This window comes from Odocoileus virginianus, chromosome 24, assembly GCF_023699985.2.
Source record: "Odocoileus virginianus isolate 20LAN1187 ecotype Illinois chromosome 24, Ovbor_1.2, whole genome shotgun sequence".
NCBI lineage: Eukaryota > Metazoa > Chordata > Mammalia > Artiodactyla > Cervidae > Odocoileus > Odocoileus virginianus.
In genome coordinates, this window is record NC_069697.1 from 25023742 (window position 1) to 25037470 (window position 13729).

General features: G+C 51.0%; 1 protein-coding gene across 1 annotated transcript; it reads left to right on the plus strand.

The window, feature by feature from the left end:
* The first annotated feature begins 758 nt into the window (after nucleotides 1-758).
* Nucleotides 759-9835, plus strand: LOC110138206 (keratin, type II cytoskeletal 3-like). The gene is made up of 10 exons (XM_070454371.1): nucleotides 759-1038; nucleotides 1174-1424; nucleotides 3252-3472; nucleotides 4338-4398; nucleotides 5174-5269; nucleotides 5468-5632; nucleotides 6704-6829; nucleotides 7438-7658; nucleotides 8693-8727; nucleotides 9069-9835. The coding sequence occupies exons 1-10, from the start codon at nucleotides 759-761 to the stop codon at nucleotides 9386-9388; spliced, it is 1776 nt and encodes a 591-aa protein (XP_070310472.1). The 3' UTR covers nucleotides 9389-9835.
* The last annotated feature ends 3894 nt before the right edge of the window (nucleotides 9836-13729 follow it).

Genomic DNA, 13729 nt, shown 5'->3' on the forward strand with positions numbered 1-13729 from the left:
AGATTCTTTACCGCTGAGCCACTGAGGAAGCCCTGGCTATGGTCCGTATTTCCTATCAGTCCACTGTATATCCCTCTGTTTCTCAGCCTGAGCCCCCCGCACCCTATTTTCCCAACTCCCCAACCAGCTGTCCATCCAAGGCCCACACAGTCAAGAACACATCCTGTTGTGTGATTCAGACGTGTACCTTTTCCTGCTTGGATGGCAAGAGCCCCAGAGGGATGCTATAGCTTCTCTCACTCATGCATTTTCCACCTCCTCATCCTCCTTCTCCTTCCCAGCCCTCCCCCATCTTCTCCTTCTTCCCCCAGGTCCTCACTGAAGCTCTGCACCCATCCTGTAAACTTCTGAGGCTTAATGGGCTGGCAGAGTGGCCGTGGGGACACACAGGAGGTACGGAAACGCTGACTTGTCACTCCTGGGATGGGAGGGTAAGTCTCTCAGGGATTAGGGCTGTGTCCAGCCCTGCAGGATGGCCCCTCTTCCAACTGAAGCTTACTTCAGATGAGTAACCCTGGGGAGACAAAGCAATTTGGAAATTTGGGGTGATTACTAAGGTGTGTTTCGAGTTTTGGACTTGACCTCTTTCTGCCAGGCAAACCAAAGCTGATAATACCTCAATTAGTTGGCTGGCACCATCAGCCAGCCAAGCTCCCAGCCCTATATAAGTGCCATCTCTGGCTCAGAGCTTCAGAAGGTCTCTGAGTTTCCGCCAACCTTCTGGTCCGCTCTCCTTTTGGAATACCTTGCTGTCCACCATGAGTCGTCAGGCCAGCTACAGCCAACAGTCCTGCAGGTCTTCCAGTGGGAGCCGCCGTCAGGGCTTCAGCGGGCACTCAGCCGTGGTGTCGGGCCAGAGCCGGGTCACCTCCACCAAGTCCTCCTTGGCCTCCCGCTCAGGCGGGGGTGGCGGTGGGTCTGCCGCCTGTGCCATGATGGGAGGAGGCTTCGGCAGCAGGAGTCTCTACAACCTGGGGGGGAACAAGAAGATCTCCATCAGCGTGGCTGGAGGCAGCATCCGGGCTGGAGGGTTTGGGAGCACCAGTGGGGGATATTTAGGAGGCAGTGGTTTTGGAGGTGGTGGAAGAGGGATGGGTGGGGGCTTTGGTGGAAGAGCTGGGGGCTTTGGAGGGGGAGCTGGTGGCTTTGGAGGAAGAGCTGGTGGCTTCGGAGGAGGGGCTGGTGGCTTTGGAGGAGCCGGTGGTTTTGGTGGACCTGGTGGTTTTGGAGGACCCGGTGGTTTTGGAGGACCTGGTGGCTTTGGCCCTGGTGGCTTCCCTGGGGGAATCCAGGAAGTGACTGTCAACCAGAGCCTCCTGCAGCCCCTCAATGTGGAGATCGACCCCCAGATTGGGCAAGTAAAGACTCAGGAGCGGGAGCAGATCAAGACCCTCAACAACAAGTTTGCCTCCTTCATCGACAAGGTGAGCCCACCTCGGGACAGCCGGACAGTGAGAAAGGTTGTCCTGATGAGGTTGGCCTCTTCTTCCCAGACAGTGAGAAAGGTTGTCCTAATGAGGTTGGCCTCTTCTTCCCAGACAGTGAGAAAGGTTGTCCTAATGAGGTTGGCCTCTTCTTCCTCTTTGCCTTTTGCAACCAAGGAAGGACTTGCAGGTTCATCCTCTACCTCCAGCCCTCTGGGGTTAGCCTGCTTAAGGGAGTGGCAGATAATGAAAAGATCTCGGGTCCCTTACTGGATGGAGCTACTACTCTTCCTTTAAGTCCCATCACTGCAACTCTGTGAAGTGCCTATGGCACTGCCGAGAATGTTGCCATCATGAATGTCCCCTCACTGTTGCCTTCTGTACCCAAACACAGAACTCCTTCTCCATCTCAGGAAAACCGTGAATTGCTCCTCTTTGAAAGAGAGACCAGCTCTGCCAAAGCTGGATATTTACCTGAGTGATGAATTAATCTACTGTCAGTCTAAGGAGAGGGATGCAGAGTGTTTTTGGGGGTGGGAGGGAGTGAGGGTAAGGGGTGCCTCCTCCTGGGTGGTTCTCATAGGAAGACTTCAGCATGAAGAGCTGTGAGTGTTTGGCCACTGACCTTTGTACACACGTGTATCTGTGTGTAGGTGAGGTTGAAGCGAGGTTTTATCGGGCTTTCTATGACAATAGTTGTGGTGACTAGAGAGCATTCAGGCTTGATCAGCTGCTAACTGAGGGTTTCAGCAGTACTGCTGAGTATGAGGTATTGAGATCTCTTTGTGACCATGGGATAGTATCAGGTCTTAAAGGGTTTGTAGGGACTCGTTGGGGGTCCCCTCACCATACATAAGAGGCTGGGGCAAAGCTGAAGATGAAGTTGATCTTAACACTGGAATATCAGACTTTGCAGAGGGAAAGCTCTTCAAAGCCTAGTGACCCACTAGTTCCTGGCAGACACCTGGGTGTCCAGGTAAATTATTCACAGAGAGGTAGAAAGTTATGTGAAAATACTGTTCTCCACAGAAGGTGGAGAACTGTCCAAGACCTTCTCAGCAGGATCTCTCATCATCTTTGAAGGGGGATTCCCAGGTCCTGGGGTCCTGACTGGCCAGCATAAGGCATGACACATGCCTGGTGCTCTGCAAATGTTTGTTGAATGGTCAATTTATTGATATTTAGTCCATCTGTTTATACAGCTGGCTTTGAGCTTTTGTATAGAAATGTTTTGTAGCAAATGAAAGTTTGAGACATCTTTAGCTAGTGGTTCAATTTAAATGCAACTGAGCCCTACATTTAACCAGGCTTGGCAGCAAGGGCCCATCCTTGGTGCATCTGGGCCCTTGTTCCTAGGACTAGGGCAGCCCAAGAGCCATTTCTCTATGGTTTTTTCTATTTCTCACCTTAGTGCAGGGCACCCAGATGTACTGTAAATCTCTTCCTGGAAACTACATCTGCTGTAGGCTCTCAGATCTCCTGTTATTTATTGTGTACTAAATGATTGAGGAATGAATGGATGAATGAATGGGAAGATCATTCAGTCTGGGTATCAAGAAACCTCAGTTTTGGTTTGCTACTAGCTTGCAGTGTGATCTTGGTTACTCTGGGCCTCAGTTTCCTTATCTGCACAGCAGGGCTCCACCTCCATTGTATGACACTGATGCTGCTATCCACATGGGGTTAGTACTGAACTATCGTAGCAGGCAAAATGCAAGCCAACGGGAGGACTGGCAGATCCCTGGGAACTTTGTTTCTAGGAAAGTCATCCAAGACTGGAGTTGGCTGCAGACCGCTCCCTGAGGTCCTTTTCCTATTGGATGGCAGGTGAGGTTCCTGGAACAGCAGAACAAGGTTCTGGAGACCAAGTGGAGCCTCCTGCAGGAGCAGGGCTCTGGCACTAACACTAACAACCGCAACTTGGAGCCTTTTTTCGAGAACTACATCAGCAGCCTCAGGGCCTTTCTGGATGGTCTGCATGTTGAGAAGGACAAGCTGCATGAGGAGCTGAGGAGCATGGAGGGGATGGTGGAAGACTTCAAGAAGAGGTGTGTGCTGCTCAGTTTCTGGGGCAGGGGGGGTGGGGCAGGGTGGGTTGGAGCGTGGGAGGGGCCAGCTCTGTTCCAGCTGGCTTCACATTGGGTGGGATTTACCCTCATTTTCTCTGACTTTCAAGATCCCAGTCTTTAAAATAATGGCTCATGGTTTGTTTGGGGGCAGAAACCCTTTTAAGAATTTAATGAATGGGTGTATCCATGTAAGTTTGGTGGGGATGTTCCAAGATACTCTGAAGTTCATTTGCAAACCATGTAGACTCAGACAACACCCTCCATCCTCCCTGGACTAGGTCATCTCCAAATCTGCCTCCAAATATGGGCTGTATTTCCCTTGTCAATAGGCTTCTGAGTGAGAGGCAGCTTAAAGTCAAGAGTACGGTCTCTGGAATCCGAGTGCCTTGGGCAAGATCTATTTCACCACTTTCAGCCCTGTGATCTTGGACTAACTCCTTAGCTTCTCTGTGCCTCAGTCTTCTCATCTGTAAAATGGAGACAGTGATAGTATTTATTCACTGTAGTGAGGCCTGAATGAGTTAATACGTGTCATTCACAGAATAAGACCTGGCACATTTGTAGTGCCATTCTTGGTTTTCATGAATTCAGGAAGTACTTAACTAGAGCCCGTGGGGCTCCCATACTTGCTGCACACTGAGCTGGTTCCAGGCCCTACCCTCAGTGAAGCCTGTAGAAAAACCAGGTCTCACCCGAACCTGGAAGGTGGTGCACTGCAAGGGCATTGGCCTTGAGCTAAAGGACAGGACAAGAAGCCCTGAGTCTGCGCTACTTGCGGGAAGTGCTCTGAGGCCACGGTGACCTCCTGGGGAAGATGGGCCAGAAAGTGCTTCTTTTCTCACAGATATGAAGAGGAGATCAACAAGCGCACTGCGGCAGAGAATGACTTTGTCGTCTTGAAGAAGGTGAAGGGTCTTTCCCCCACCTCCCACCCCAGAGCCCCGCTGAATAGGGTGCTATGAGGTTGAGGGGAGGAAAAGTCCAGTCCTCTTATTTTGAGGGTCTCCTTCAAGCCATGTAGGTGAGGGAGGGCCACAGAGGGAGCCAGGGAGCCCCTCCACCCCAGCAAGCTGGGACGGGCTGGGCCTGGCATCTCAGGGCCCGGCGGCTCCCCTCCCAGGAGGAGGGTCCAAAGGGTCCATCAGACTTTGCCATGTGGCTCCCTCCTGATGGGCCTGTGGGTCTATGAATCCCATCAGATCTTGAGTTGTGATCAGAAAGTGGACGAAGAGAAGGAATATATATTAATACATATATCCCTCCCCCCTACCCCAGGAGTGTATTCCCAGGAGCAGTTTAAAGAGAGCCTTTGGAAAAAAAAAAGAGAGAACCTTTGCATATTGCTGATGTAGATTCTCCCCCAGACCCTCCTCACAAATTCTCCTCACCCCGTCTTAGTGTACTGGCCCCAGCCCAGTCTTTGCTCTTCGTTTCACCCTCACAGCCTCTTTGGCTGTTTTCTGAGAAGGGTCCTCCAGCCCAGCCTGAAAGGCAGCCTATTTGGTAATGTTAGGCCAGGTCTGCCTGTGCCCGGATGGATATCTCATTTCCCCTGACTGGGAGCCCTGGGGGGGCGGGGGGGCAGGCCCCTGTGATCCCTTTGCCCCGCTCCTTCCCTCAGTGCCCAGGACTGGGCTAAGCCCACAGGTCAGAGGGAAATGTGACTGAATTCTCTCCCAGGACATTGATGCTGCCTACATGACCAAAGTGGATCTGGAGGCCAAGGTGGACAGTGTGACAGATGAGATCAACTTCCTGAAGGCCCTCTATGATGCTGTAAGTCTGCCCCTCACCCCAAGCCTCATGACCCACCTGCCTCCTGTCTCCTAGAGAAAAAGGTTCACCTCTCTATCCTTCTGATGGAAGTGACACCTTCTCACCTGTCCCTCAGTTGGTCCAGAACTCTCCCTCCTGAGCTGGTGGCTTGCGTCCCCTGGCGAGCTCAGGAGGGGTCGTGTCTGCCTGGCCCTGCAGGAGCTGTCCGAGGTGCAGTCAGATATGGGCGACACATCCGTGGTCCTGTCCATGGACAACAACCGCTTCCTAGACCTGGACAGCATCATCGCCGAGGTCCGCGCCCAGTACGAGGCCATCACCCAGAGGAGCAAGGCTGAGGCTGAGGCTCTGTACCAGTCCAAGGTGGGTGACACCATCGCGTCTCCCCAGGAGGGCCGAGTCTGTTCCAGAGTCATTCTCCTCTCCATTTCCAGCATGGTGGCTCATCTCCCTCCTACTAGGCTGGTTTGCTACCAGACATCTCCCTTCCTAATCAGAGAGCTCTGACATTGCTCGAACCTGGTGCTTCTCAACCAGGGCGGTATGCTTTTCCCCCCGGAGACACGTGGCAATGTGTGAAGACAGGTTTGAATGTCACATCTAGGGGTGGGGGTGGGGTGCTACTGGAGTCTGGTGGGTAGAGGCCAGAGATGCTGCTAAACATTCTACAATGCACGAGACACCATTCTCCCACCAAACAAAAAATTACTCTGTCTGAAATGTCACTAGTGCCAAGCTTGAGAAATCCTTAATCTAAAGCCCTCTGGCTGCATATCTTTTATTATTGGAGATACTTCCATTTTGCTTGCACCCAATTGGGCCCTGACATGCTTGCTTCTGATCTGATCACACTGAGGGTGTGAAGCCAGAGTCTGAAAGGAAGTGGGGAGAGAGCAAGGGAGACTGAGGAAAGTTAGAGGACAGGGGAACTCTGTACACCTTTCTCCCATCCCCAGATCTGAAAGGGGCCCAAGCTAGCCCTTTAAGCATCAGGCTCCTCTGAGTTTTCTGTCCCAGGAGTATAGCCTTCTGGGTAAGAGATGGCTCCAGCCTCTGAAATGTTTGCATTCACGCTTCGGCCCTCTTACTTGATAACTTGGAGAGTTTAGAAATGGTACTCAAGCAATCTGTGTGTCAGTTTTCCCATTCACAAGGTAGGGATAATAATGCCTTCCTCACCAGGGAGCTGTGAGGTTTTATGAGGTAAAGCACATGGCTTGGGGCAAAGTAAATGCTCAAAAGAATCCCAGCAGCGACTGTGCTGGAAGATGTGTCCCTGACTCAGAGGACAGAGCACGTGATTCCTCCAGTGGCTGACCTTGTACAGACCCTAACTCTGTTTTGGTTTTCCTGTTTGTGACACAGAAGGGTTAGAGTAGGGGACCGTAGTAGGCCCTGCTGGCCTTTTGAATGTGTGACTCTTTTCGGGTACAGTTGGGTGAGTTGCAGACCACAGCCGGCATGCATGGAGAAGACCTGAAGAGTACCAAGAGTGAGATTATGGAGCTCAACCGGATGATCCAGAGGCTGCGGGCCGAGATTGAGAGCATCAAGAAGCAGGTGGGAAGGAAGAAGGAGCACTCATCTGAGACTGCGGGCTGATGCCTGCACCATAAACTCAGGACTCAGCACTCACGTCCCAACCACTTGCATGCTAAAATTGACGGGGCGTGCTTCTGGGCTATGTCTTATGGACCCAGATCCTGCCTGCCTGGAGACTGGAAGCTGATGCAGACCAGAAATGTTGAGTTCAGACATAATTAGGGAGGTTGGGGAAAGAACCTGTGTGAAGACCAAATTGGGAGAATAGCCAAGGTAGCTCACATCGACCTGGATTAGGGCAGAGACACAATTCTTTGGATAATTCAGGAAGACTTCCTGGAGGAGGAGGGCTTTCAGGAGATGCTTAGACTCTTACCATGAAAGAGAAGAGAGGTATAGGAGGAGTCTGACTCCTGAGCTGGTCTAGGTCCTTGAGGCCAGATGGTATTAATCCCAATCCTTGAGGCATTAGGATTTCGATTGAAGCCCAGGCTTCATCTTCTTGGGTTTTAGTTTCCTCATTTATTCAACGAGAGGTGATCCATGTGTAAGTGCCAAGCACATAGGCAGGCTCTCAGTGAATCCACTTGAACCTAAATTGGACTTCCGGTCCCTCCCCAACCCAGAATGCTAACCTGCAGACATCCATCGCTGATGCAGAGCAGCGCGGGGAAGTGGCCCTCAAGGATGCCAATGCCAAGCTTCAGGATCTCAAGGCTGCCCTGCAGCAGGCCAAGGAGGACCTGGCCCGGCTGCTGAAGGAGTACCAGGAGCTGATGAATGTCAAGCTGGCCCTGGACATTGAGATCGCTACCTACCGGACCCTCCTGGAGGGCGAGGAGTGCAGGTTAGTTGGAATCCCTTTGGTTTCCAGGAGGCTGAGAGGTTTGATGGTTTTCCTGCCTGAGCATGCGCATGTGCACTGCTGGAGATAGTGGTAGCCCTCAGCAGGCCCATTCCGCCCCCACCCCTCACTTCCACCCCTTTAAGGGCTTTGAGATGCTGCCAATCCTCCAGGAGAGCTGTGCTTTCTATGCAATAGTGACATCACCAGAAACTTATCTTGGACAGATTTTTCCATCTTTCATGTCTCATATTTTAGCTGTAAAGTACATGTCTGAAAAGAGGAGGACTCATAGGCATAATGGCTTCCCTGGTAGCTCAGCTGGTAAAGAATCTGCCTGCAATGCAGGAGGCCCCAGTTCTATTCCTGGGTCAGGAAGGTCCCCTGGAGAAGGGATAGACTACCCACTCCAGTATTCTTGGGCTTTCCTGGTGGCTCAGCTGGTAAAGAATCTGCCTGCAATGTGGGAGACCTGGGTTCCATTCCTGGGCTGGGAAGATCCCCTGGAGAAGGGAAAGGCTACCCACTCCAGTATTCTGGCCTGGAGAATTCCATGGACTGTATAGTCCATGGGATCACAAAGAGTCAGACATGACTGAGCGACTTGCACTTTCACAGGCATAAACACTATTTCTAGGTTATTTCTTTATTTTTAAGGCCTTAATAGTAGGTTTCTGAAGAGTGGGTTTCTGTAGGCTGGCACTTGGTTATAGGGCTCTGGCCTTTAAAGGTACAGATATAAACATTAGTTACTCTATAGGCTCCTGAGGAGCAGGAAGAGTATGGGTAGACACACGAATGACCCTCTGCTCTGATCCTCTTGAAGTGGGAAAGGATAGCAATTTAAACCCAACTTTACACAACAGGAGGAGGAATGCATGTCATGGCATTTTGAGCACCTATTTCTTACAGTCAGCATCAATCAGGAAGGAGCTGGGGGGACCAAGGCTTTCACTGCTGTTGACCTAAGCAAGGTGTATTTAAGGAAAGGAGGCTCCAGGACAGATGCTAACACGAGGTCTGGTCTTCCCCAACAGGATGTCTGGAGAGTGTCAGAGTTCTGTGAGCATCGGTGAGTACCGGGTTCCTTCTCCGGAAAGGGGCTGGATGCCTTGGGATAATGTTTCTCAAACCGAGGGTGGGGCGGAGGGGGGAGACTGTGGGCCAGCGCTGGTGGGCTGCAGGCACCATTTGCAGGCTGGGTAGAGCCTGTAGGGTGGCGGCGGGGGAAGCCAACCTCCCCTGCCCCGTTGTCTTGAGGCCGGCCTCATCCGACTCCGCAAAACCTTAGTGGGCGGTACCCAGGGGAAGAGCCGGTGGGCGGAGGGGATTGGCTCCCGGACTGTTGGCGGGACTGGTGGGCGGGCTGGACCGGCCTCCCAGAAGCTGGCTGACCCCAAATGCTCTTTGCAGAGATGGTTCACAGCACGACCAGCAGCAGCAGTGGCGGCAGCGGCGCCCTGGGAGGAGGAGCTGGGGGTCGAGGAGGCCTGGGCAGCGGGGGTCTGGGGAGCGGCGGTCTGGGCAGCGGGGCTCTGGGCAGCGGAGGCCGGGGCAGCAGAGCCAGCCGCGGGGGCCTGGGCTTGGACGGCAGTTCCGGCGGGAGCTCAGCGGTGCTCAGGGGCGTCTCCAATTCCGTGGGCTCGTGCGCCGTCAGCGGGGGTGGCGGTCGCAGCTCGGTCCGGGTCACACAAAGCTCCTCCCAGAGCCAGCGGTCCCAGCGCAAACTCTGAACGTTGTCTCGGACCCACCAGCCCCCTTCACCTGCCGGCACACTCTAGCTCTGTACGCCCTTTCACATACCCGTGGGACCCTTTCCCTACGTAGCTTCTGCGGCTGGCCTCGCAGCCCAAAATTTCCTGGGAAGGGTGATCTGGCGGAAAAACCATCTACTCCCATAAGGCCGAGCCGCGGGGCAGTGCCCAGGCTCTGGGCTGTGTCACCGCCCCCGTCCCGCAGGGGTCTCCACCCCAGCGCATGTTTCACGGTCCTATGGGAAAGCACCAGCCAGCCCTGTGCACACCCGGCTACCCTCCCCCGCAACCCCCGGCGCCCCCTCTCCACCCAATCTCCTGCTGATGTTCTGCTTTCCCTCAAGCAGTACTTTTCCTTTCTTGGCCCCAGAATATGTATGAATTTTCTGTTCTGTATCTTCAATAAACCACACTGATTCAGACACAGTGGTAGACTTTTCCTTCTGGATTCAAAGGTCATTGTGTCTGATATCCACCGCCAGTGGCTCACCGCAGTCTCTTTCCCACACAGAGCTTGGCCTGAGCTTGAAGTCAGACGCTACCAGGGAGTTCTGAGAGGTCCCAGGCGGGAGGGGCTGGGTCTTTTTTTGGGGGGTGGGGGGGCTGCGTCTTTTATCTACTGAAGACTATGCATGACATATACCAACTTTTTTCATTGATAAGATTTTCAATTCAAAAGTTTCATTACACTTGAAAAAAAGTTGTAGGTTTGATTTCCTTGCTTTTGAATCATTCCAGAAATGTCTGAAATTGTCCAGTCATTACAGCTCATCATAATTCACTTAGTTGCTGATAGTCGTATATTTTCAAAAGCAATTGTAAAAATTTGAGTGTTTTATAACATAAAATTGTATACATATTTTAACACATTTGCTATGATGTGGTGAAAGTGTAAGCGTCAGTATCTCATTTGTGTTCAACTCTTTGGGACCCCACGGATTGCAGCCTGCCAGGCTCCTCTGTCTATGGAATTCTCCAGGCAAGAATACTGGAGTGGTTTGCCATTCCTTTCACCAGGTGATCTTCCTGAACCAGGGATCGAACCCATGTCTCCTGCGCTGAAGGCGAATTCTTTACCATCTGAGCATGGGGCCTTCAAATATAAAGTTAGGAGAGCTGTCAAAGACCCTTGATGGCCCTGTGACAGGTCACCCTTGACCCCTACCCCAGGTACAGCACAGAATCGAGGCAGACCCAGGAGGACTTGTGTAGAACACAGGTTCAGTGCAGGGGCTGGGAGGTTCGACTCAAACCAGGGACATGCAGGTAGACAAACGTGAGTGTGTGCCTGAGTACCTTCTCTTTAAAGTGTGGTCCTCATCAGCATAGAAGACTGACAAAGAATGTCGGATAAACAGAGAGGACACACCTTCTGGTGATCCCAGAAACTCTTTGCTAAGTAAACACACAGCTGCCAAATGCTCACTGCCTAAAAAAACAAAACATACAACTGCAGCTTTGACAGTGAATGTTCTAGCTCTGAAGTGAAAAGCTTACCTGCAATAGTCTGATGCCGACAGACAGAAACCTGGCAACTGCCCATCGCGGCCTGTGCTCCAAGGGGGTGTAGCCTCACCTTTCAAAAGCAAACCCACTGTCGGCTACACATCCCCCCAGGCAGTGATGCAGTGTAACACACCTTTAGCCCAAGGACAGAAGAGATACTTTTGACTTGTTTCAAACAGATTAAAAACTTGCTATTTTCCTTTAAGTATATTTATTAAAGAAAAGCTTTTCTGTATCTTTTGTAGGCTTAGCAGTATAACACAGGGACTTCCCCCCTGATCCAGGTGATCCAAGGGTTAAGGCTCAGCGCTTCTAGTGCAAGGGGTGCAGGTTTGACTTCTGGTTGGGGAGCTAAGATCCCACATGCGGTGCACTGTAGCCTAAAAAAAAAAAAAAAAGCTGAATTTCTTTTAAAAACAAGACAAAACAAAAAACCACAATATATCACAGATACATATGTTCCTGCTCACAATGACTTTCCCATTTGTTAAGGTAAGATGGATGGAAAATACAATTTGGTTAACAGGTATGTGTGTATGTCGTGTAGCACCATAATAGTTGTGAAAATAGATGCTTTCTTATTTGCTAGCACTCTGGTAACCGTTCTTAAAGAATTAACTCATTTAATTTTCAGAGAGGTAGGCAGTGTTCTTCTTTCCACTTTACAAATGAGGAAACAGAGGCAAGAAAGAGATGAACTTACCCAGAGGGAGATAATTCAAACTCTAGCAGCCAAATGCCAAAGCCGCTCTAAATTGCCTCATGAAACTGCAAGTACAGTGGTAAGACCCAGACTTTGAAATAAGGCTGCCTGGGTATGATCCCTCCTAACTACTTGCCGTTTCCCACAAGCATCATATTTCCCCCAAGAACTTGCGATTCTGGTCCTCACCCCACCACTACCTAGCACTGAGACCTTGAGTCTTTCTTGTCTCTCAATCTGATCCAACATATAATGGCATCCTCTGCCTAGACAACCCCTGTTTATGGCAGGAGCCTTTCTGTTCCTGTTGGAATTTAATCCACGTCTAACCAGCAGCTTTATTTCCCTTCAGGCCCACGTCTGCACAGATGTTCCCTCTGCCTCAGAGACAAGAGAGAGTTGCCAGCTTTACAAACAGATCTATACATAGTCGAGACTTCCAACATGTTGGATGGAGGAGTTAATTTGCCTGGAACAAAATTATCTTTGGACCTTGGCCAAGAGAATGTACAGGGCTGTTCTGAGACCTTGTGAGGACTTCTGGCCCAAGGACACTTCTCAGATTTTATGAGAATGAAAGGCTCATCCTTAGTTTCCAGGGCAGGGTGGCATTCTAGTCAAAAGGATGTCATAAGTGGGGTCCTGGCTGATTTGGGGCTTCAGGAGGAGATTGAGGCCTTAGTTGTTGCCCCTAACACTCACTCTAACCCAGAATCAGGAGAACACATGGATGTTACTGCTTCCTAGCTCCATCTTCCCATCCCTGCAGGAGGGCCTGTTGGAAACTGGAGGTTGAGTTCCCCATGGGTCCCATCTGTCCCAGGCTTCAGAAGCCAAGAGGCTGCCAGGAATTTCTTCTAGGCCTCTGGTTCTTTTTTGGATTGGGAGGGAGGCTATTCAAGCTCTAATTCTGGCTGCCCCAACAACTTTCCCCTGTAGCCTTGACCAAGTCCTTTTCTTTTTTGTGCCTATTTCCTTCTCATAAAATTAAGATGCTGGGCTGATGGTCTTTGTCATCTGTCCAGGTCTGATACTCCGCAGGAAGAATATTGGTCTAAGAGTGTGGGAAGCCCAGGCTAGGAATTTCAAATCCATTCTAGGGGGTGCTCTTCCTGATCCCTGTCACATTACTGCCTCCCTCTGCTGCTCAGGGTCCCCAAGGCTCTGATTTCAAGATTAATGGCCCACATACCTCACTAAGACTTTATCTCTCCTCTCCTCCCCAAGTTGGGACTGGTAGTGAAATTCTCCCTCTATTCCTTTCTCTGACCAAGGGGTCCTGCCTCTGTCCTCATGTCCTGCCCCTCTTCCTTGCTGTCCTGTAATATCCACCTCTGGACCTAAGAGATGCAGTGTGAGATGGGGAGGGTTTTGCAGGGACTGCCTCAGCCAGTCATACCAGCAACTTCTCTTAAACTCTGCCTCCCACTGCTTCCAGAGGCTGTGATCTGGTATTTGATAACTGCCCTGGGCCTCACCCTCTTGGCAGCCCTGGGTTTCAGTACCTGGGAGACAGGCAGGGCCAGCTGGAGCCCTCAGCTGACTTCCTACTTTCCTTTTAAGGACCGCACTGATGGCAGATGAGAAGAGATATGGAAAGGAGGCGGGGAACCTCTCTCTCCAAAGACCCTACCTCTTCTGCAGTACCTGTGGGTTCTGGAGTAGGGGTGCCTGGGTTCAAATCTCCATTCCACCACTTTCATCTGTAAGTTCTCAGATAAGATACTTGATCTCTCCAAATCTCCTCTTTCCCATCTGTAAAGTGAGGGTAAGAATAAGAATACCTCCCTTATAATGTTGACTTACAGATTTAATGAGATTATCCACATTACAGAACCAGTGCAGTGCTTGGTCCATTGAAAGCCCTTGGTGAGAGGTTGACTATTAGTGCTATGATCATTATTCTTTTGTCCTCAGACTGAATGGAATCTCAATATTCTCAATCATCCTTCTGCTTCCTCCAGGTCAATGGTTCCCAAATTTGTCTGCCCATTTAAATCACCTGGAATTTAAAAATTCCAAAGCCTATACTACTCCCCAAATGAATGAACCAGTCCCTATGGGTGGATAGAGGCATCAGTGGCTTTTGAAGTTCCTCAGGTGATTCCAGT